This window comes from Pararge aegeria, chromosome 25 (genome assembly GCF_905163445.1).
Source record: "Pararge aegeria chromosome 25, ilParAegt1.1, whole genome shotgun sequence".
Lineage (NCBI taxonomy): Eukaryota > Metazoa > Arthropoda > Insecta > Lepidoptera > Nymphalidae > Pararge > Pararge aegeria.
Genome location: NC_053204.1, coordinates 7,103,180 through 7,128,350, shown reverse-complemented (window position 1 = coordinate 7,128,350; position 25,171 = coordinate 7,103,180). Strand labels below are relative to the sequence as shown.

Below are 25,171 nucleotides of genomic sequence, written 5' to 3'. Positions count from 1 at the left end.
TATGGAACAAGGCCTTACTAATATAATATATAATTATATAGCCCTTAATTTTCCTATGACTTCACGAATGCGGCCATGACACCCGCCTAGCGTATTCACGGGATATATTCTTTAAAATATATTATTAGCTATCTATATCCATGTACTCTTTAATTTCTTAAAGAATATGATATGTTTTGGATATAGTAGTAGATACTTCTGAACATCATACAAACTTCCTACAAAATGCTGCCCCATGTCGCTCAAACTGAGGTGTAACTGTTCGAACCTTTGCGCCTGTAATTTTATTGGAAACCACGCCCATCAGACCGGAACACAGCATTTCTTCTTGCTGACAGAAATAAGCATTATTATTACTATTATTGTTAATTACTATTATTGTTATTATATATTAGACTAAACAGCTTTCGCTAATGCGTCTATAGTATTTCTTGTGCTCTTTGTCTTTTTGATGTTTGTCTAGTCTATTCTTAAACTGATACAGTGATACTGCAGTCACTACATCTTCGGGCACGGCATTCTGACTTCAGACATTTAGATTAGACGGTGCCTGCTGAAATCAAAGTTTGAGACCTTAGCCTCTTAATCTCTTAAGCATGGCAGTAGTATTTCACTGGAAGAGCTCTGTTACTGAAAGCACTCTTACAGAAATTAAGAATTTTCCTTCTGCCTATTTTTATATACATACATGTTTATTCAATTCAAATTCAAAATATCTTAATTCACGTAGGCCTATCACAGGCACTTATGAAGCGTTCATACATATTTGTTTACATAATTGTAAAGGGATGGTGATAACTTCGTTCGCCAACTTAAATCTAAAGCTACGAGGGTTCCAAACGCGCCCTGGTCTAAAAAGAGCCCACAATAAACTTAGCCGGGTATTTTTTTGTTATCACCATCTTCCAGTAAATTTATATTAAGCTATGAAGCTAGAGCAATTACCACCCAAGCTTTTTTATCGTTTAAATAATCCCTAATATTATAATTGGAAAATTAAAATATAAATACTGATAGCCAAGAATAAGCAAAGGCTTGCAAACCTGGGACTCAGCACCCTCAAAAGTAGGCGAGAAAGAGGCGATCTCATTGAAATTTATAAAATATTAAAAAGGTATTCCAAATTTTGAGGAAATATTCTTAAAAAAGAACAGTAACCCCAGATTAAGGGGCTATGGTCTCAAACTTGAATATCAGAAGGCATCGTCTAATCCTTCCAAGCACTCTATCAGCAACAGAGTTATACAAATGTGCCTTGCCTGAAGATGTAGTGACTGCAGAATCACTGAATCAGTTTAAGAATGGACTGGATAAACATCAAAAAGACAAAGAGCGCATGAACTGATACAGACGCATCAGCGAAAGCTGCTTAGTCTATTATATAATAATAATAATAATAATAATGTGAAACTAGCATCAAACCATGCTGTCCGTTGTTTGCCCGTCAGGCAGAAAATAAGTTCTCATTCATTTGGTGGTCAAACTGAACAGACTCACATTCATTTCTTATTTTTGTTTAGTTTTACATAGTATTCATTAGTTTTATGTTATATATTAGATAAAAATATTTTATTCACCATTCATCAATTGTTGCAGGAGTCAGTCACCTGTAGAAATGAAGCTGAATACAGATGAACAAGGTAAGTTTCAAAGTTTAATACCGTACAATTGGCAATAAAACTGATCAGAATTATTGTTTGACTGAAAAGCCCAGAAAATTTAGGATATCATATCCACCCGTGTGCCAATGCTTGGAGAGTAAATAAAACCGTAGGATAAAAATATACATTTCCCCACAGACTGTGTAGAGGGCCACCCTACTACACTTGTACCCTTTTTTTTTTTTTTTTTTTTTATATATTAAACATATTTACAACTCATGTAATTTGATTTTATGTTTATATTTCAACATGTTATACAGACTTCAAAACATCTATGTTGTGGGAAAAAGAAATACAGAATATTAATTATTATCCAGTGACATATACCTTTTTGTCAGACTATAGGGAACGCCTCGCTCCGCTCGGCTCTGAGTGGTTCTGTAACATTCTAACCTTACCTAACTAGTTAGTTGTTTAAATGCACATATATGTTTTGACATATATAGTTATTATTATCCAGAGTCATATACCTTTTTGACAGACTATAGGGAACGCCTCGCTCCGCTCGGCTCTGCCTTACCTAATTTTTTAAAATAGATCAGTTTGGAAAAAAATATTTGAGGTGCATGCTGGGGTTGGAACTTTCCGCCTGATAGTGAAGTGTAAGAATTAACCGCAGGGGCATTATAGGAATTATTAATTACTAGTTTCACTGGTCTAGTCTGGATATAAAAAAAAACCACTGTTGGGTACTAAATAATCTAACTAATTTGTTAATAAACTAATATAAATTGTTGTAGATGAAACCAGCTCTCAGGAAGAGACGCAAGAGACTGCGCAAGGCGATAAAGATAATAAAGATGATAAAGATGAAAAGGATGATAAAGATGATAACGATGATAACGATGATAAAGATGATAAAGATGAAAAAGATGAAAAAGATGATAAAGGTGATAAATCTGATAAACAAAATGACGGTGACAAGGATGGCAAGAACAAGGTGACAGGCGATAAGCGACAGAGAGATCATGAAGATGATGAGGAAGAAAGAGAGGTGAGCTTAGTAATAATTATGCGTTTATATACGACGAGTTATGCTAGGTGTGTATCCACATGGTCAAATGAGGAGATCCGTAGAAGTTTTTTTTTTTTAAATTATTTACGATAGGCCAGCGTTTGACGACAATCATGCCCGTTAGAAAGCAATGATGAGGTCTAGGTTGGAGCATGCTTGCCTAGAAAAAGCCTATTCACTCTAGCCTTGAAGGTACTTAAATTATACGTGGCAGGAAACACAGTTACCGGGAGGGCGTTCCACATTTTAGCGGCACGTATCAGAAACGTGGATAAAATACGTTTCGTGCGTGTTGATGGGATATCAACCACATAAGGATGCCACCGCTCTCGGTGTCTCGCTGTTCGGTGATAGAACGGGGAAGGGGGAACAAGATTGTGAAATTCCTGAGCACACTCACCGAAGTATATCCGGTAAAAAACCGATAAACAGGCAACATTGCGTCGGTGCTGGAGACTATGAAGTTTCGCCTGCGTTAACGAATTGGTACTTGGCAGAGCCACCCCACAGGTGACTACAGTACTCCATGCTTGTTCGCACTTGAGCCTGGTACAGTGCGAGGCGTTGACCTGGCGTGAAGTACCGCCTAACCTTATTGAGGATACCAAGTTTTTTAGCTGCCACTTTGGCTTTAGACTCGATGCACTTGCCAAAATTGAGATTGGATGAGATGTTGACACCCAAGAGCTCAATATGGTCGCTAATTGGAACGAATACACCCCGGAAAGTGGTAGCCAAGGTGAAAGGGCTCTTTTTTGCGGAAAATAAACACGACTGCGTCTTGGCAGCGTTGAACTTAACCAAATTGGCGTCACCCCAATCAGACACCTCTTTTAGAGTCAAGTTAATACGCTCCACCAAGGACTCTCTATGCTCAAGGATATCATTAGCACTGGCCCTAGGGCTGGACAAGTACCTCTCCGTAACGGTGCTGTCATCAGCGTACCCATAAAGATTGGGATTCAAAAGATCGTTGATGTGCAGCAGAAAGAGAGTAGCGGAGAGGACAGATCCCTGAGGAACACCGGCATTGACAGCCATGAGGTCAGAAGAGTGGCCATCAACAACCACTCGAAAAGACCGTTCCCTCAAAAAAAGAGATATCCAGAGAGGCAGCAAGTGCCTCACCGTGTTTCTCAATGGCTTCGACCCATGTATGAGTGGCATACACTAGAAGATCACCAGTAGACCGGTTCTTACGGAAACCATACTGTCGGTCTGATATAAGATTGTTTCCTTCTAGGTATGCAAGGAGCTTGTTATTGAGTACACGTTCCATAGTTTTACAGAGTATGGACGTGATGGCAATAGGCCTGTAATTGGCCGGGTCCGCACGACTACCTTTCTTGGGTACTGGCTGCACATTCGCAATCTTCCAAGATTTTGGGACTTGAGCAGAATTTAGAGAGAGTCGAAACAAGCGTGTCAGCACAGGAGACAACTCAGGAGCACAGTTCCGCAGGACAACTGCAGATATACCATCTGGGCCACTGGCTTTACTCACGTCAAGGTTGCGAATTGTTTTTAAGACCTCGTGCTGGTGTATATGGACCTGAGACATGACTGAGTCTAAGAACTAGAGTTACCGACATAGCTCAACAAGTCGCGAAGCTGAAGTGGCAATGGGCGAGGCACATAGCTCGAAGAACCGATGGACGTCGGGGTCTTAAGGTGCTTGAATGGCGACGCAGTGTAGGTCGTCCCCTAATGAGGTGGAAAGACCACGTTAGGCGGGTCGCTGGGACCGTGGATTTTGGAACTCTACAAAAGACTTTTGTCCTCTATAATCGGTTTAATTGATGATGATGATATACAATTAACTCTATATTGTGTTATTGTATAAAAGCTCCTTTGTGAAGAGGAAATACTATTCGTACTCGACTGGTATCATCTATAATGAAAGCATTGTAATGTCAAGTAAAAGCCAAAGTTGATAAGAGGCATTTTTTGCCCCTCACACTTTTTTATAGTAGTAATAATAATTACACACTTGATTAGCGTAGCTAAGAAAAATATCCTCCTAACCCATAGAAATTTTCAAAAAAATGCGGTCTTTTAACTTATTTACATTAAGAAAATAAACTATGCATTTAGCATTAATTGCAAAGTTGGTGTTGAGGAGTTATAAGATCTCTTTTCTTGTGTAAGTTAAAACACATTATATGTTTATCACATGCTATAGTAATATGCAATGGTTTTTTGCAGCGTAAACGTGAGTTGACCGAAGAGGAAGAGTGGGAGCTCCTTAACGAGAGATTGATAGAGAAGGAGAAGGAAAGATTGGAGAGGGAAAAGAAGCAAGCTGAAGATGATGCGAAACGATTAGAGGAGTTCAGTGATGTAAGTGAAGTAGAAGCTTTCAATGTTGTATGTATATGTTTTAGTATATTTTGTTATTGTACCACCTACAATGCATCTACAGCTTTTTCTTATTATGCCTTGTCTGGAAGAGATCGCTACGTAGCGATAAGGCCGCCAAATTGTACCTTCTTTCTTTTAAACACTTTTTTTTTGTTTTCTGTTTTGTATACAAGTTCATTCAAATGAATGAAGTCGTAAAAATTCTCACTACGTAATATATTTATATTACGGAGTGAGAATTTTTACGACTCACGAGAATACTTTGACGTCAGCAAGGAAATTATGTTTAGCGTCTATACCTAGAGAGACATAAAAACCCCCTAGAGTTTAATGTTTATAAATAAATAAAACTAACGGACCCGCGCAAATGAGTCGACTTAAAAAAATAGTCGTATGTCCAATGTAAATGAATCCTAGCTAGATCAATTTATCACCCCAAAACCCCCAGTATACTAAACTTCATGAAAATCGTTGGAGCAGATTCCGAGATTCCAATTATATATATATACAAGAATTGCTCGTTTAAAGATATAAGATAAAGTTTCTTCCAAGTTAAGTTTAACACTTACATTAATCAGATATAATATACTTTTATTGATATGATTTAAATCACGTTGTCATAGAACCCAATAAAGTTGCAACGCTTGAAGAAGAAGTACGAGAAGAAGGCCCGCTGGAGTAACTACTACCGCTCTATAGAAGTCACTAATGAAGTACTGGCGCCACCTATTGAAGTGAGTTTACTTTGACATACTTAGAGACAACTGATTACATGCATTTGCAATTTAAGCCATCCTCAATGGTAATAGCATATTCTACCTTAGATTTATTTATGATACATAAATCAGTACAATTGCAATATTTTTTTAGATTGCAGTGCACTGACCCTGCTTTTCGAAATGAGTTAAAAGTGATGTCGTGCATCCGTCTTAATTTTAATTGTCACTTCACTTTGTAGTTTATAGAAATTTTAATTTTTTTTATGCCTAATTGTATGTTTATTATGAAATAAAAAATAATTAAATCTAACGTTTTTTCTTTGTTTGGTTGACAACTAAATGATAATTCATTTAGTTTTACATATTTTGCCAATTTTCGTGCATATTTCAACAGCAAAACTTTTAATGTTGTATATAATTCAGTCTCTAGTCACAGCTTTTGGTTTTCTTTTCCTCAAACGTATGTTAAAAAAAAAAAGTGGAAAAAATCGAAATTTTTTTAAATCATTTGGTATGAAAATTGATATCAGAATCAGCTTTAGATTACGTTAAATAGATGAAGGTTATCTAGTGTGTAATATGCATAATAAATGTATGTATGTGTGTGTACGCTTAAAGGAGCCACCTCGCAACAAGAAACAGGTAGCCGAACCGAAGTTTGTTGAACCGGAACTGGATGACAACAAAATAACACTCTCTTGGTGTAAGTTTTTCATTATATTTATTTCTTTCATTGCGAATTTACCTTAGTATACAGATCTTTAATATTATGGTTAACCAAATTCCGCTTAACGACAAGCAATACAAAAATGCGTGCCAAATTAATGTCACACCTTAACTATGCGATAGTCTTAATTGCATTGTAACTTTTATTCATTGATCAGCTCATTACATAAATAATACCTGATGGTATATGATAATGTATGTGTAGCAATGAATCAAATTCAGTTTTCCCCTACATCTTTTTAGTATTTGTAGATTGTTTTGTGACGTCGCTCTCCTGGGGAAGTACGCACTGTACATATTTTTGACGTGACAACGTCTTATAATTCGATAGAGCCGGCTGCACGCACGAAAAAACGTGACGCATGCGGCGTTACCTCGCTCTCGAGGCGTTCCATTTAAGCCTTGAAGTGCAAGCGAGAGCGCGGAACGAGCGACAAAGAGGCACAATCAGCCTCCGCGTTCGGCAGCGCTCATTAAATTAAAATTTTCTTTTGAAAAATGCAACCATTCCATCAGTATTTTCTTATGCCGTTGTCACGTTCAACTATCATCAGTAAACCGACTTTACAGACAACCGATTTTTTTTTGCTACAAAGCATTGCTGTGTTTCGGTCTGAATAACGTGGTTGCCGGTGAAATTACAGTGCCATAAGTGGCTTAACACTTACATCTCTGCTTGATGGACGCAGGGCAGACTTTGTATGACGTTTGCAAGGAACACATACCCTGCAAATTGTCTGTTTGTTGGAGATGGGTTTTCGTTTAAAATCAGATGGCCTGTCTGCTTGGTCGATCAATTAAATAAATTTATATACCTCCATATTTTATACCAACAATGTGTCCCAAAAAGTTGTTTTTCTTTTCTTTTTCTTTTTTACCTTTTATTATTTGGGACTTTTATCCAACACGGATTTGCCATCTCCATCATCCCGTAAGTAACTTAGGAAAATAACAAAAAAAATTTAAATAATACCTACTATAGATACAATATTTTATTGCTGGTTCAAAATATGTATTTGAAATGGAAATATGCAAGTGAGGTTCTTAAATCTCATTGCTGGTAGTTAGGGTGAATTTCTTAAAGGAAAACTTTATATTAAACTTTTCGTATACAGATGATAGCGACCTGAATCAATATTTGGAGCTACCAGACCTGAACTCCGTCGTACCGCTCAGTGAAGGTGCTTTTGCCCACGCATGGGCTGGCGTCAGGGCATCGCATGGCGTCTCCAGTGGACGAGTTTGCTTTGAGGTTGGCTATTTATCTTCTTTAAGTAATATAGAAACAATTACTACCTGAAAAAAAAATCTATGACACATGAGTGTCTGCTTGTAGGTGCTCCCTCTCTCTCCCTCTCTCTCTCCCTCTCTCTCTCTCTCTCTCTCTCTCTCTCTCTATCTTTATCTCTTTCTTACTCTAATCACTATCATTTGAAGTTTTGGCAGACTAATTGGCACCATAACAGATTGATCTTACAATTATGGTACAAAAAAATGCCATGACTATTATTGATAAAAAAAAAAAAGAGTGTGTAAGACCATACACAGATTTTGTAATCTTTAATGTTTATTATGTCTTTTCACTAAATACTTTTTTTTATTTTTTATAGCATGATAATCCGCTATCTACACAAACAAATCTAAAAATTGAAACCTATTGTTACTACGATAACAATAATAACTTTTACATTAACAAAGACAATTATTTGGTATAAATTGAATCTACTAAACAAAGCCTTCCAGTTTTCAATTCAAAAATGTTTTATTTGTGTCAGGTTCGCATGGGCACAGTTGTGTCAACCACAGAGACAACGGAGAAAGAAACTGTTGCAAGCGGCCTAAGGGTAGGCTGGTCTACTGACAACTCTACGTTGCATCTTGGTGAGATTTAAACAATATTGAATAAATGTTGTAAACAAAAAAAACTCATCCTTTTGGCAGGTCACCTTCCCACCTTTTTTGTGGCCGTCCTTATTTCCTCTTGCCATATGTACCAAGATACCAAGATATAATTTCTTTAGTCCATTTTTTATTCGAGGACCTAACCACATGGCCAGTCCAGCGCCATTTAAGCCTCTTCATCTTTCTGGGCGCATCCGTTACTCCTGTGGCCTTCCTAATTTTCCTTAGACTCCACTTTTCTTTCAGCATAATGTTCAATATGCTCCTTTCCATTCTATGTTGGCATACTTTGAGCTTCAGTTGTTGAGCTGTCCTCAATCCCCAGGTTTGACATCCATAAGTGAGGATTGGGGAATGCACATTTTATATACCTTGGATTTGGTTACAACAATCAATATCACTTTTCCGAGTAAAATGAACCCAACAATCTTATATTTTTGCTATTCGTTTAACAAATTTTCTTTAAAAAGTCCAAGCTTATGAATTGTAGGCACCTTTGTGTGTCAATGCAATGCAAATAACATCCATTTTACTCCGATATTCAAGTGTTCCCATACTCGAAACAACTTCAATTGCGAGAAAGCAAATCTGTTATGTTACAAAGGCTACTGTAGTGTAGTGGGCCTGTAAAAGGTTGATAATGTAATAATGATATATAATGAAAATCGAGCTCAATTTGCTTCTTATTACTTTTTGTTTGTTTTTTTCTTTGTGTATGATGTATCCATGGAATTCCACAAAGTAACGCCTCATCATCATCATCATGTCAACAAATGGACGTCCACTGTTCGACATACTACTGGCAGCTCTCTGCGGCTCCCTTCATGTCGTCCGTCCACTTCTTTAGGGGGGGTCTACCAACGCTGCGTTTATCAGGGCAAGGTCGCCATTCCATCACCTTGGGACCCCTACGTCCATCGGTTCTCCGAGCATGTGCCACTTTCGCTTCGCGAATCTGAGTTCGATCGTGCATGGAGTACTTACTGTTCCCATTTATGGGATGGCTCTGCAAAGTATCAGCTTGATGACCTGGATTCGGTGGATCGCCGTGCTAGAAGGCTCATCAGTGACCTAGCCAATAAAAAACTTAAGAGTTTGGAACATAGTCCCTAGGTTGCCTGCCTTTCGGAATTCTATAGGTTATATTTCGGAGAGTGTGCTCAAGAACTATTTGATCTAGTTCCCGCAAAAAGGCGAGGGGCCTTTTTGCGAGGCACCGTAAGGATCTGCATCCCTACGTGGTCGATATACCGCGGACGCGTACGAAGCGCTTCGCATCTTCGTTTCTGATCCGCACCGCTAGGATCTGGAATGCTCTTCCATCTTCCATTTTCCCCAGTGCCTTCAAATCAAGAGTGAATAGGCATCTTCTGGGCAAGCGCGCTCCACCTTAGACTGCATCACCTGCTTACCATCAGGTGTGCTTACAGTCAAGCGCTCGTCTTTAAATAAAAAAAAAAGCTATCTCGTTAACTCTGGTTCTTCTATGGATCTTCTCATTCCTGATATCTCATCATTATAATGATCATATGAACCCATTAACGGCCCACTACAAGGCACGGGTCTCCTCCCATAATGAGAAGGGGTTTAGGCCCTAATCCATTACGCTGGCCCACTGCAGATTTGTGGACTCTACACACCTTTGAGAACATTATGGCGAACTCTCAGGGGTGCATGTCTCCCCAGGATGTTTTCCTTCACCGTTGAAGCAAGTGATATTATTATTACTTAAAATGCACACTACTTAGAAAAGTTAAAGATTTGATCTTGGCCCTCATACGTTGAAGTTGAGCTCCTAACCCACTGGGCTATCGCCGCTTTTCAATATGTCATGTTGATGATTTATTACATTTCGTAACAGGTGAAGGAGAGCTGAGCTGGGGTTACGAGAGCACGGGGCGTGCGGTTAACAACAGCGAGTTCAAGGAGTACGGCAAAGCCTTCAACGAAAAGGACGTCCTCGGCGTATATTTGGTGAGTGTTCCACGAGTGCCTTTGCATAAGGCGACATTTCTACGCCATACAGACACGAAATGTCGCGGAGAACACAACGAAAAAAGTTGAAAATACAATCGTTAAATATTTTGTACAGTTATCTATGATTTCAGTTTTTCTGATTTTAATTATCACAATCAATTCTGTTTGCCAATCGTGTGTAAACTGAAAATTAGGGTTTTGTTGCCATAACAAAGAATCAATGAATTATATTGTGTGCTTTATTAAACCATCCATGATATTTGATATCTCCCAGGCCAATGGTTGTTTCATTGGTTTTTAATTGTTTTTTTTATGCCTGCAAAGACTCAATACAACTATTAAATACTTGGGTAAATTTAGCTCATGACTTTGATAAGTATTATACTTCAATCTTGACCAATGAAATAAATAATTCTTAGTACAAATAAAAATGTTAACTATTATGACTGCCGATTGGCGCAGTGGGCAGTCCAAAGCTGTGGGTTCAAATCCCACAGCTGAAAAATGGTTGTGTGATGAACATGAATGTTTTTCAGTGTCTGGGTGTTTATCAGTATGTTATAAGTATTTGTGTATATCATTCATAAGAATATTCATCAGTACTCATAACACAAGCTACTTTGGGGCTAGATGGTTGTGTGTGTATTGTCTTAGTATATTTATTAATTAATTTATTTATGAAACAGAGTTTTATAATTCTCCCACAGGACCTTGAATCGAACCCTTGCAAGATATCTTACACGTTGAACGGCGTAGAACTTGGCACCGCCTACGAGTTTGAGAAGCAAGCACTCAACGGCAAGGCATTGTTCCCTCATGTACTTACCAAGAACGTGTGCTACAGAGTCAACATGGGTCACGATAGGTTAGTTACGCATAAGTTTAAGGTGTTTTTAAAAAGGAGGAGGTTATTTTTAAATGTACGATATTTTAATATGTCATACATGAACCAAATTTATGACCATATATTTTTTTTTCTATGTTTTACTTAACGATACAGGAATAAACGTTTACAAAAGATTAGTCCTCAGAAAAGATCATTATGTGCATCCGCACTGGTTTCTAAATTATCTACTATATTGTGATAGTTTGAATGGAGTTAATTCCGGAATGGTCCTGTTTTAATTACATATATATCTGATGGAGAGTTTCGGAGACAGACAACGGAACTCTTCAAAACATGGCAGCAAATCAATGGCACTTACTGCAGCACATATATATATATTTTTTTTTAATATTAACGCGATATATTATAGATGATATCGTCGCAGGAAAGGCAAATTTACTGAAGCTCCAAATGACCATTTCGAGAAAAAGCCCTTTTAAGTTTTTTTTTTTCGTTTTTAACTCATAACTTTTTTCCCAGCACACGAATTTCGATCACGTCAAGGTTAACTTTTATTAATTTGTCATTTTCTATGTCCACAAGTACAAACCATAATAATTGGACTGCTGGTTTGTGATATAGTGGCGCTTGAGTAAAAATGACTTCAATTTACAGTAATGCAAAATTTCTTAACCGCCATTTGATTCAAATATTTATAGCAATCAAAATTACTTATTACTCTTACGTATATAAAGTGGAAAACGACAAATTTTCTGGATCTATATCAATAATGTAATGTTCGTAATCTTAAATGACTAAAAGGACTTTTACAAGTCTGGTTTCATCATGTTAAAACAACTTAATAAGTGATCGGCTCATTATGTTGAATCACTAAAAATCCTTAAAGGTAGGTTATTGTTTCAGTTTTTTCGAGTAAAAAGGCGTAAGAGATAATTACTTTTGTCTAATCACACCTTTAAAACTACTTTTAACTTCACTTAATACACAATAAGAGCTACTTAAATACTGTAGTGTCAAAATTAAAGTTACTTGAACCATAAATAATAACGTATACTCCATTACTAATGTGTAAGAGTAAAGTCTCAATTGCTTATGATTATGAAAATACGTATCTTTTTTTTGATAATCTTACGTAAATTAGTTGGACATTGAGATGGGCTAGAGCTGGGCTGCCTTCTCTGTTAAGAGCTCAGCTCTTAAATTGGGTAGATAGCTGGGCAAAGGCCTCCTATTTGAGGTAAGAGGGAAATAGTTAGGAGAAATAAATTATGACACAGCTGTTAATTCGTATTTTTTTTAATCTATGTTTGTTTGATTTTTACCATTATTCTTATTATTAAGTAATTAACTTTATAATTTTACTCCTTTTAAACAAAAAGCCGTTTACCTCTTCGGTAAAAATAATAAACTTACATTGAGTAACAGAGCCTTTAACTTCTTTCGCAAGAACATTTAGTTAACAATATTTAGATTCTTAAGAGATTGGTATCTCAGTACCTCCCTATTACAAATAATTATCAACTACTAAAATAAAAAATGAGAATCAACATTTCTTTCAGTCTTTGACATTTAAAAATAATATAAATAATAAAACAAATTTCCAATCAAAACAATCTTCAATAACTAAAAAACTTTTTCAACGGTATTTAAAAAAAAAAGAGTATAAAATAGCAAAAGGTGAGTTGGATCCATTTCAAACTTACGCCAATACTTCATCTTCCTCGTCTGTTTCAGCCAAGCAGTTTTGAACTTTGGGATCATTATTCATACTTCGATATTCCGTATGATACACAGTTGGTATCACATTATTCGAGCACAATTTGTTCAGATCCGTGTATTTCTTTTTGCAAATGGGCAGCATTGCTTTGTAGCATGGCTTAAGCTGTAGGTTATTTTTCTTCACTATCTCGATTTGTTCTGTTTGCGCATCCGGATTCATAGAGCATTTCACAAAAGCCATATTTGCCACCGTTTTCTTAAATGTTACTGTCCTCGAATTGCTAATTTTTCCGGATAAATTACCTTTGAAATATTTTTCAGCAACTGTGTCCCATTTGTTAAAATCAGTATAATTAAGGACCTCTACTTCATATGGTCTTGGTGACTTCCTAGACATAGTAAAAATTGTGCTCCACTGCGATGGTGCCCACACTATAATGCCTCTTAAGCTTTTATCTATAATGGAGTGCATTGAGTCAACCGGCATATAGGTATGCCCTGGGAGCAAATAATTTATTTGAATTGATAGAAGAGTGTTACACTACTTAAGTATTTCATTTAAACATGTTAATACTATCTTATTTTTATTTTGCCCCGGACATGAGTCACAATATAGTAATAAATGTTTCACTGTACCCCTTAGATCTACATTATTGATGTACTTCTCTAAAATTGTTGATATCTCATTGGCACCCCTTTTTCCATTATTTTCTGACCATGTGTAGCAGAACCCGTTTCTAGTGCCTGATTCATAGAATGTTAAATTATAGACAGCCACTTTGCGGGAATAATACAGCATCATGTTTTCACCGTAGGGCGTGTTCAACACCTTCTGAAGGTCAAATGATGCGCATAAAACACTGTTGTCTTTATTATGAATACTTTGATGTGCTTTAAACCTTTCAGCAGATTCTTCTTTGTCAATTAAGTGTTTCCGTTATTCTTCTTCATCAAAACTCTTATTATTCTCATATTGTGTACATTTTAGACACTTATCTTTGCGGGGGAAATGGAATCCAATGTTAAATTCAGTGTTGAATATTTTTTTGAAAAGTTTTTCTCCAGCGTAGGCGTTGCCATTTGCAATCTGAGTCTCTTTATAAATTCTATACAAATTTGAAATATTACGAAATTCTGTCAGCAAATATGTTCTTGTGCTATTTTTTCTGCAGTAGTGTGAAGGCAAAGCTGGTAATTCCTTTATGTATGTTCGTACCTTTTCGGTAACTAAATTTGGGGGTTTATTTTGGGGTTCGTGTTTTCCACGCATATCTTCTTTTGCACTACCAAATGATGCGTTGTTTACTGTATTGTACAATGTTTTTTGCTTGAGATCTAGTGTACAAGTCAAAAATTGTTGACACACCTGGGCTTGCCCTTCACCATTGTTAATAAAGTAATTAAAAGTGTTGGTACGCTTAGCCGTATCTGCTCGCTTTCTTTTTACACCCATCTTTTTAGAATGGCTTACCAACCAATCTTTTCGTCTTTCAGACGATAAACCCCAAAAATGTAAAAATATAGCTTTTCTCTTTTCATCAGTTATTTCATAACATGCATTAGAGCAATTTTGTGGATTACAGGGATTTTGTTTAATTTTTTTGGCTGGAATAACTTTTCCTTGAGAATTTACATACTCATGCCCGGAATCTTTTTTTGCTTTGTTTTCTTTTCTTTTGTTCTTCTGTTTCTTCTTTTTTCTACCCTCAACTTCAGAAACTTCATTCTGCTCTTCTAGAACCTTTGATTTCGTAGTCTTCTTAGATCTCTCATTTTTCTTCTTTGATTTCTTACCTTTCTTAGTTTTCTTCGTACCATCGGATACCGATCCAGATGATGAATTTTCCCATGACGAAGAACTCCATACAAAATCTTCATTATCTGACAAAAAGTCTACGTACTTCTTTCTTGTTTGTTGTCTCAACCGCTTATTTGTTATGTATTCATCATGATGATTTTTTGTAACATTTTCATGCTTCTCTTGGTTACTATTTTTATCATTGTCAGTTCTTTTCTCTTCTTTTTCATCTCCACTTAACTTATTATCCAAATTGGAGTTTTCGCTTATATGCGATTCATTTTGTACTGTTTCATTAATTTCAGGTATTTTCTTATCTTTACAAATCTCTCCTACGTAACTATTTTGGTCTTCCTGTATTCCTATGTTAATTAAATTTATTTCAGCGGTTACTTTTTCATTTTCCTGTAAATTAATATCTATTTCTTTGAAATCTTCCATGCATTTAAAATCTATGTCGTTGTTGTGCTCCACGTTGTTTCGAAGACATAACAATATGCCATCTGTAGCATCATTTTCAAACTCTATATTTTCATTAGTAACTTTTACAATTTCTCCTATGCTTTCTTGTGTTTCAAAAAACTGCTTACTATCACATCGCTTCAGTATTTTGTCTGGTACTCTCTCAGGTGTTTCAGTGTTGTAATCTTCCATTATAATTTTACTGTTTGTCAGTTCAAGTTGTTTAGATTCAATTTGTACAAATTTTGATCTCGTGTTCATCTCTTCAAAGTGTTCTCGTCGGATATGTTCACAAGCCTCCTCAATTTCGTGTTGTCGTTCAATTTCTCTGAAAATGTCTAATTCTTTTTGTATTGCTTTTTCTGTAAGATTTTGTTCCTGGTATGGTTCTCTTATGTCATTTGTCAAATCGCAAACTGTTAAACCAATGCATGCTGGTTCAGCTTCTGTATTTGCACTGCGCATAACAACTAGTTTTGGTATCAATAGCGCCTTGTTCAATTTATTTGAATTGTACTTCTGATTTTTTTTAGGTGTTTTAAATATCAGTCTTTTAACTACTGCTGGCTTTGAGACTGTTTCCATCAGTAGTGTCTTTGATGTTCCAGCTATAGGTTCCTGTTCATCCTTCAGTCTTACTGCGTACCTTTTGTAAAAACTCTGTTTCTTACTTTCCATTATAAGCTGAAAAAATAGAAAGGTATAGTAAGTCTCATATAAATTTAAAAAAAAACGTTTAATATACCATCTAGTTTTTTAAAATTATAAAGAATGGGTAAAGTCTTGGGCCTAAGCCCAAGCCTTGAAGACTGGCCGGATTGTTCACTAGATCGTAAAGAGTGGATGAATTTAGGGGAGACCTTTGCCCAGCAGTGGGATATTATAGGTTAAAAAATAATTCTTGACCGGAATTTTGCCCAAAGGAATCAACTGAGGTCGGCAACAACCACACGGTCAGGTTTATAAATGGGGTTGTACTACTTCTCTGCTGACACCACAAGATAGCAAGCCATTCTCATCCAACATTATACACTCTTCAAAAATAACCTTAACATCAGCCGGTTAATCTTAGGTAACCTTCACACCTATCCGTAACATAATTACACAAATTTAATTATAAAAATACTTGTACCTATAGATTAGGTAGACACAAAAACAGAACCGGCGTCAAATAACAATTCGGCATATTTCATAAATTATTAGGTATTTAGGTACTTACCGAAGGTGACTTTACTAATAATTATTGCTTCTTATGTAATTATTATAATTTTCATACTAATAAATAGCTAACTTACCGATAAAGGAGTCCGTTATTGCATTACTATCACCAACATTCCCTTGTTTTCTCGATCTATTTGAGCGGCAACAAATACCGACACACCTGTACTCTCAGTGACTCTGTCGAGCAGACTGACCGATACGCGGCGTACGCGCGGGTTATAATCAGGTTTTGCAGTATTGCAGTATTTCATATTATTACTTTAGCGACGTAAATGACGTAATGACCAGCTTTATATTTTTACTTCTATAACTTTTGCTTAAATATTACTTTATAGTAAAGATACTGAAAGTCAAAAACTTGCTCAATAACAGTAAGGCAAAATTACTTATACGCCACTTCCTGAATAAAAATGGAAAGACTAATATTCTTACAAGCCTTACTTATTATAAATACTTCAATTCAAAATTACTTATACCAACTTTTATGTTTGTTTCGAGTAGTTCAAAAATGCTTATAAAATATTAACTTTTAAATAGCCGGATGCCAAATTTACTTAAAATTTACTTTTAATTTATTGCAGGAAAACAAAACTACTTAGGTGACAGGCACGAATAAAATGCCAAAAAAGTGTCGTTTAAGGACTCTGGCTGATGAAAAATCCCCTTTTTTTCCATTTACTGAAACGCCAAAATAGTGCTCGTATCGCTATATGACCCAGACTGATCGACGCAGAAAAAAACGCTGATTCCGAATATCTATATAACTCAATATGCCTATTTTGGCGCTTCAGTAATTCTGCCTTTCTTGCGACGATATGCATAATATGAAGTATATCAAGGTAATGCCAAATTTTCTATCACAGTTAAAACATATCGACTAGTATATTATGATAAAAACAACCAAAAAAAATAGTAGCTAGTTATTACCTATAATCAATTAGTACTACTTAAATGTGGAACTTTTATTTGTCCCCAGATATAATATGCTGTCAAGGACGAAAATAGTAAGAAGAAGGAACGAGATACCGATCGAGCAGGTCCTGGAAGAGAAACGGAAGCGGGAAGAGGAAATCAAACGGCAGAAAGACGAAGCGGCGAAGAAAGAGAGGGAGCGTCGCGAGAAAGACAGAAAAGAACGAGAGGAAAGGCAGAGAAAGAAAAGAGAGGTAATATGTTTAAAATATGGTAAATTTCCATTTTAAATTGTTCGGTTTACCTTGCCTTGTTTGTTACAGTGACAATATTCAAATTCAAAAATATTTTATTGACGTAGACCTTATTACAGGCACTTATGAAGCGTTTATACATTTAACATGTTACACTAATGTTAGTGATGGGGATAACTGCATTCGTTAACTTAAAACTAAACGCGCCCTGGTCTAAGAAGAGCCCACAACAAAATTAAAAGCCATGTTTTTTTTTTATCACCATATCACAGTTTAGTTAATGTTGAGCTATGAAGTTTTTTTTATCATACATGTAATCCTTAATATTATAATAGAATTTTTCTATAAGCTTACGTTTTATATAAACTTTGAACTTATTGAGAGATAACTCAAGGATTTCATCTGGTAATTTGTTATAAAAGGTAAATACAATTACCCTTAAATGAATTATTATAATGTGTATCTTTTTTTTATGCAAGATGGCTGCTGCCACAACATTCGGATTAATTTATTTTGTCGCTCCGTTGAATTATTATTTTGAGGAGCGGGAGAAAGGTTATTTTTTATAACCCTAAATTTGCTTAGTGATTCACTTTTTAAATAAATAAATAATATATTAAGTTCTTATTGTTTTATACAGGAAAGAGAGCGCATAGATAAAGAGCGCAAAGAGAAAGAAGCTCAAGAAAAGAAGGAGAAGGAAGCCCAGGCTAAAAAAGATAAAGGGGAGAGCATGGAAGTGGACGAGAAACCAGAGACAGAGGAGGAGTCCTCTAAGAAAGATGACAAAGAAGAGGAAGCAGGCAAGGATAAGGAAGCCGCCAAGGAAAAGGATATTGAAGCTGCCAAGGACAATGATAAGGAGGCTGCCAAGGACAAGGATGACCCTAAGGCAAGTAACGTTTTAAACTGCTTTGTGTGATGTCAAATTTAAGTATGACCAGAATAGTGTTGTATTGTCCTATTTCTTGGAAGTAAGACGAGAAAATGGGTAGCAAATTTTATCTAGTGGACAGCATATCTTATCCCTCAGACATGGGTTCTTCTTCCATTTCTTAAAGCAGTATTCTGGGGAATCAGCAAAAATGGAGAATTCCACAGTTTTTCTAGAAATGACATTGGATTGTAAGCTTCGGTGGGGTGTTCATATGGAGACATTAGAGGGTAACTTAGGTCAGCCGCCTATGCAGTCAGAAAAATTAGACACTTTACAGATGATGAACTAGGCTTGTCTATTTTGCGTACTTCAATAATGTCCTAAGGGATCTTGCTATGGGGCAAACATGCAAACTTGGATCACGCGAATCTGAATTTAAACAAATAGGTTTACTTACAGTAGCTTCGCAATATATTTTCAACAATTTAATCTTTGTAAAACAAAACATTAATTTTTATAAAAAAAAAGTTGATATAAACAATTTACTCACTAGAAACTGGGGCTGAGTATATGTTTTTATAACATGATACCGTAGGTAATATTAGATTTGCCATTACATAAGTTTAAAGAATGTATAATAATATTTTTGAATTGTAAAATTATGTTGGAAAAGTAGTTACTCACTGCTGAGTTTCTTGACGACTTCTTCTCGTTAGAATCTGCCTTCCGAACCTGTGGTAGTATCACTACAAATAGACATACTTGAAGGATAAATGAATTTTGAATTTTTTTTCTAAAGAACGTTTTATTTCCCTTACATAGGAAAATGGTGAGAAACCAGAGATCCCGGTAGAGGTGAAACAAGAACCGATGGAAGCTGAGGAGCAACCAACAGCCCCATCAGCGCCCGTTGTTGCCAAGGAGGCCAACCCTGAAGTTAAGGAGGAGTCTTGTAAGTATCACAGTAGAAGTTTATTTGTTCAATAGTTCATTCATGTATTAATTCATTCATTCATACAGTGACGTGCACAGGGATGTTTACCAGAGTTGGCGCTAGGATTGAATATGGGATACTACTTTATGAGTTGTTATTACAAGATCATATTTTTAAGGGCAGACAGTGCTTTTGTGCTTGTATAAAGTGCACATTTATTTTCATGTAGTTAAGAAGTAAGAGGGATGGAAGTGGGTTAAACCCAGCCACTGTAACTTTTATTTTTTAAACTCTCCTACTGGTATGTGATGATGCAGACTAAGATTGTAATTGGCTAGATTGGATTGTTGGCTAGCGTTTGGCAAGTCAGCTACAAATCTCAAGGTGTTGGGTTTTAATACTGGGTTGGGTCACAAATAAGCAGAACTTATAAACACACTCCCCACACTGAGCTTTTGCGGATGAGCGGAATTACATAAAGCCTGCGCGGTTGATCTCTCTTTTCATTTTTCGGTTTGTACAACGTGCGTTTGTATCAGCATCACGTACAAAGTGGATTTTATTTATAAACTGAGAAGAAGTGGACAATATCGAGGTGGTGTTTAATTAAACCTAAAACTGTAATACGAGGCAACCAACTGATAAATCACCAGTGGGATTTGATAATATCCTAAACTATAAATAGGTACTGAATGTTCTATGAGTAGCTATATAATAAATGTGGCTCTAACATATTGACTATTCACCATCAACATGTTGGCAGAAATCTATAAAGTGGCAGATGGCAGAGTAATTTGTTTTTTTTTTAATTCTCGGCACCAGTCTATAGTTGGGAAGTAGGTGACTGTCAACACTTGTGCCTTATAGAGTTTAATCCCACCGCCAAAGTTGTTGTCACTAATGCTCATTATGGTGATATGTAATGTGTCTATGCTGTAAGGAGGCCCATGCTCAGCAGTAATTAAATAAATAAATATACTACGACAATACACACATCGCCATCTAGCCCCAAAGTAAACGTAGCTTGTGTTATGGGTACTGAGATAGCTGATGAATATTTTTTTATGAATATAATACACATATAATATACAGATAAACACCCAGACACTGAAAAAACATTCATGTTCATCGCACGAAACACTCTCCAGTTGTTGGAATCGAACCCACGGCCTTGGACTCACAAAACAGCGTCGCTGCCCACTGCGCCACTCGGCCGTCAGCAGTGGTACGTTCTAAACTGATACAAAAAATCCTGTGCAATTTATTCACACACGGCCGACGGATAAATGTTAGGCTTATTATTTAGTTTCCATGGTAACTAGAATAGGTAAAAAACTGTATAATGTTTTCTATCTCTCTCTGTCCTATGTGTTTGTTTCTTTATCTAGATATTATTCGGTTTCCTTGCTAATTTAAATAGGAAAAAAACAGATAAAACAGTATGTATATTTCTGTCTCATTCTATGCAGACTTCATCCTACACATTTTTGTATTTGCCTTGTCATACTGTACTGTATGTTGTCTGTCTTACCTGTCGTTTTTTCCGTTGCATCCGGTTTGAAATCACAACGATTCTAAAGAAGTTTCACTACAATAATGACGATGATGTTGTAATGTATGGGTCTTTTTTGTTACAGCTAGCGATGTTGTCGAGATGATGGAGGAAGATTTGTACTCCGGATACTCTTTAGACAAGCGTATCAAATCCGTTATTAGGTAAGTTTCTAATTGAGTATGCCCTTATTAAGTTATAATTTATAAGTGTATGCCGAGAGTTTGCCATATTGTTCTCAAAGTTATGTGAACTCTAGCATTTATTACTAGCGGTCGCCCGGGACTTGGTCCGCTTTTATAACGGTTTTTTTACAAATCCCGCGGGAACCGTCAGTTTTCACGGGGATATATTTTGGTAATTTTTTTTTTGTCCAATTCAAGTTAGCCCTTGACTGCAATCTCACCTGGTGGTAAGTGATGACGCAGTCTAAGATGGTAGCGGGATAAACTGTTGGGGAGTATGGTAGTCATACCCCTAATAGGTTTCCACGCGACATCGCACCGGGACACTAAATCACTTAGCGGCATGTAACTAGAAACGGCCAAAGCCTCCCACCAGACCACCAGAGAAAATTCAGAAATTATAAATTCCCAAATAGCCCTGCTGGGAATCGAACCCGGGAACTCCTACTTAAATTCACAGCGCTTATCTCTGCGCCAGAGAGGTCGTCAATGTATTGTGTATAAGTTAATAATAAGTACTTACTATTATATAAAAACTTTTCTCAATGAATCTTGTAGGAAAAATTTTGCTACTCTAAATTACATTATTGCAACATTCTTGAGAATTTCTAATTATTATGAAAAAAAATGTAGCCTATTCTACTTTGAGATTAAATATTAGTTAATTTTTATTTTCATTAAAAATTTGCTGAAATCGGACAATTAGTATAGGAGCCTGTTGGGCACAAAGAAACAAAAGATCTTCTTTATAATATTAGTTATATCTTATATGCAGGTACACTGTAGACGAGGAGTTGGACGGCGTGGAAGCTTGCTTACTGCCTGGATACATTCTCATTGCGCACGCGGACCTCGTAGACGGCGCACGCAGACCCGCAACTAACGCAGAGTGTGAAGTATGTTATAAATTACACATATTATGATGTGTATCTAACCAGCCTTTTATTCTCAAACTTGGTGTAAACATTGCGGTTATCGCGTAATCTTAGTTATTGGCTGACGCTCTTAGACTATAAGTTTATCCGCGCCGAGTCCACGTGGCACTTTAAACAACGTAAAGATGGAACCACACTGGGTTTTGCGCTATTCGTCTCGGCAGGGCTTAGTTGCTCCTGCGGAAATCGCACATGGTCCATATAAAAATGTCATTTCGGATTACTTTAGTCAGTTAAGATCGCGTATACTGTAAGAGAAATATATTTAAAAAAAAATCTTTTCAAAGCAAATTTATATTTTCTGTTTTACAACTTAAGAAACAACGGGACAGTGTATCACACGACTTAAAAATATGTGTACATTAACATCAACTGATAAAGAAAATTAGTACTTTATTTGCGGAATAGGAATCATTAGAATCAAATTTGTACACAAAGAACAGCATTTTCAAAATTACCAACTTCAATTTTTCTTGCGATATCTCGGTTTTGTATTTTTTAATTTTTTAAATGGCCCCTGTATCGGGATACGGGCAACAAAAGTATAAAATCTCGATCGAGCCATTAGTTTTTTTTAAAGCACGCTCGCCAATTTATTTTTAAGTATCAAGATATAGAGGATAATACATAGTTTTCACTGAGAACCGGGAACTTCGGTCAATAATATCAATTATTGCAATAATCGCAATGGAACAGTAAAAAGTTTTTGCAATAAACAAATTTACAGCTCACTCTATAGTTTGTGCTCACAAACGATCAACATTAATCATAATGCCACGAATTTGGATTCTACGCATCAAACATCGAGTTTGTAACCAGCCTGGCCATATTCAGTTGGAAGCTGTGAAATGTACGCAGATTGTATAAAGTGAAATGTTTTTATGGATGTTTAGGATATTTTTAGCCACGGATTTTAAAACACACGAGAAATGTTATGCAGCAACTAATTGCGTGAGAGCTGGAATGAAATTCTACGAAATACAAAAGCCATAATAAATTTTATCTATCTATGAAGACTCTCAGAACATTCAAATGTGCCAGATAGCTTTCCTTAAAGCCATCATGCATAATATGTGCTACTGTGTTCGTATACACTGTGAGGCTTCATAGTAAAGTTTGTGGGGAGTGAACCACTTTGTATCGAAGCATTTGAAAGTGCCAATACGGTCATCTTTTAAATTAATTGTGGCTGGTTCGAAACCGGCTTTTATTCATTACGCTTGTTGTGACTTCTGCACTTATCAACATAAAACTGATATATAAAATAAAACAATAAATTAAACCGTCAGAATTGGACAAAAGTACGCCGTCGCACGACTGTAACCAAATGCGGTCCATCGACTCGTCGTCGTCGGTACTGACCAGGGAATGCTACTGCATTCCCGGCACGCAAACGGACCAGTAGGTCGGTGTCAACTGACCCACGAATGTTTATGATGAACCTAATAAAAAACCAAATCAATTTTTCGAGAAAAGTGGCGGGCGCTAAGTTTGGCGATCGCACAGGCTGGCTGACGATCCGGCAGCCGAACCAGCGCGGAACCACTCCACGACTTTAGCAGGTATCCGGAACTACAAAACAAACAAAAACCTGAACAGTGCATTTCTAGGATAACACTCTGTACCACCAGAGTGACTGAGTGATTATTTTAACAATAATAAATGATTATGTAGGGTGTCTTATCAGAAACCTTTATCATCCTTCACATGAAGGGTTTTCTCCTAGAATTTGTATGTTTGTTTGAAGTTGCGGCAGTCAAAAACCAGCGCATACTATTTCCTTTGACATTAGGAAACAAATACTCCTGTCAGCAGAATGTTTAAAAATATTGCGGTTGAATCCGTGTATAACAGTAAACGTTTAATTAAACGGCGTGATATCGCCGACTCGAACGACCAGCAAGCATTCGCTGTGCTTGTGAATTACATTCGGGCAGGGCTATAATTTATATATTGCTAAACATCAAAAAACAAGTGTTCCTCTGCAAATAAAATGTTCAAGGCTTCATGAGGCATTTTTCCGCGGAAAATCATTTAGTATTAAGTTTAATGTAGGAGAAAGTATGCGGACGGTATATTGTTGTGGTTACGTGTTGATGGAGGATCATCCGAGGTAGTTTGGTGCTGGAGAAACAAAAGCCTGCAAATATTAAATGAAGAAGGAGATCTGTCGTTCAACGGTGACAATTAAACAGATGGCGATAAATTCTCTGATCTTGAGAATTGTTTTTTTTTGTCATCCTTATCTCTATTATTTATCTGGAGACATACATTAAGTTTTACATTTAACATTTCAGCATTGATGAAAAAAATTGCTAGATCTTCATTCACCAAATATACTGTGGGTTAATTAAACTGCAGAACCACTATCAGTTTAGCTAGTTTTCATAAACTATCATCGAGTGGCATTGCAGTTAATTCACCATGAAGATGTGAAAAAAGAAGACGAAATTTGGTCAAAACTCTAGTCCAGAAGATTGGCTGGTGTTAGAAAAAAAAAATTAAACTCCTGGCTCTAAATGCTAAGTTCCAGAGTATTGTCTGGTGTAATTATATCATCTTTGATCCAACGATAATAAAATAAACTTATCATCAACAGGTTATCCTGATGGTTGGCATGCCCGGTTCAGGAAAGACCTACTGGGCGAAGAAGCACTGCGCTGAGCATCCCGAGCGCCGGTACAATCTGCTCTCCACGGGCTCGCTCTTTGACAAGATGAAGGTATGCGTCACGCGCTGTAACACCCCGACACACATAACATTCCATTACATGCACAAACATCATGTCATTGCATGCACAAACAACATGCCATTACATACTCAAAAAATACCATAACATATCCATACAACATGCCATTACATGTCACTACATACTCGTAACATGCTATTATTATATGAATACAAGAAGCCACTGACACGCACCCTAAATTGGTACTACTGCGTACGCAATTACTTTTTACACACATGTTTTATTATATTGTAAATTTTTTTGGTTCATATGGTTTTTAAATGTTTTTTATTAGTTACAAACAAAACACTTTCAGTTTAAAAGTATCTCAATACAGATACACACAGATATTAAATATAAGTAAATAATTTGTATAATATTTAAGC

General features: G+C 36.4%; 1 protein-coding gene across 3 annotated transcripts in view; it reads left to right on the top strand.

Annotated features, from left to right (window-relative positions):
• Positions 1–25,171, top strand: part of LOC120634927 (heterogeneous nuclear ribonucleoprotein U-like protein 1) — a 41,638-nt gene that overhangs the window by 4,666 nt on the left and 11,801 nt on the right. For all 3 annotated transcript variants that reach the window (XM_039905819.1, XM_039905818.1, XM_039905817.1), the window contains exons 4-18: positions 1,597–1,640; positions 2,402–2,655; positions 4,882–5,016; positions 5,661–5,771; positions 6,375–6,459; positions 7,598–7,734; positions 8,258–8,363; positions 10,246–10,358; positions 11,069–11,226; positions 17,385–17,574; positions 18,215–18,466; positions 19,274–19,403; positions 21,023–21,101; positions 21,898–22,018; positions 24,657–24,779. In XM_039905819.1, the coding sequence (XP_039761753.1) occupies positions 1,597–1,640; positions 2,402–2,655; positions 4,882–5,016; positions 5,661–5,771; positions 6,375–6,459; positions 7,598–7,734; positions 8,258–8,363; positions 10,246–10,358; positions 11,069–11,226; positions 17,385–17,574; positions 18,215–18,466; positions 19,274–19,403; positions 21,023–21,101; positions 21,898–22,018; positions 24,657–24,779 (2,038 nt within the window). The remainder of the gene's footprint in view (positions 1–1,596; positions 1,641–2,401; positions 2,656–4,881; positions 5,017–5,660; positions 5,772–6,374; positions 6,460–7,597; positions 7,735–8,257; positions 8,364–10,245; positions 10,359–11,068; positions 11,227–17,384; positions 17,575–18,214; positions 18,467–19,273; positions 19,404–21,022; positions 21,102–21,897; positions 22,019–24,656; positions 24,780–25,171) is intronic.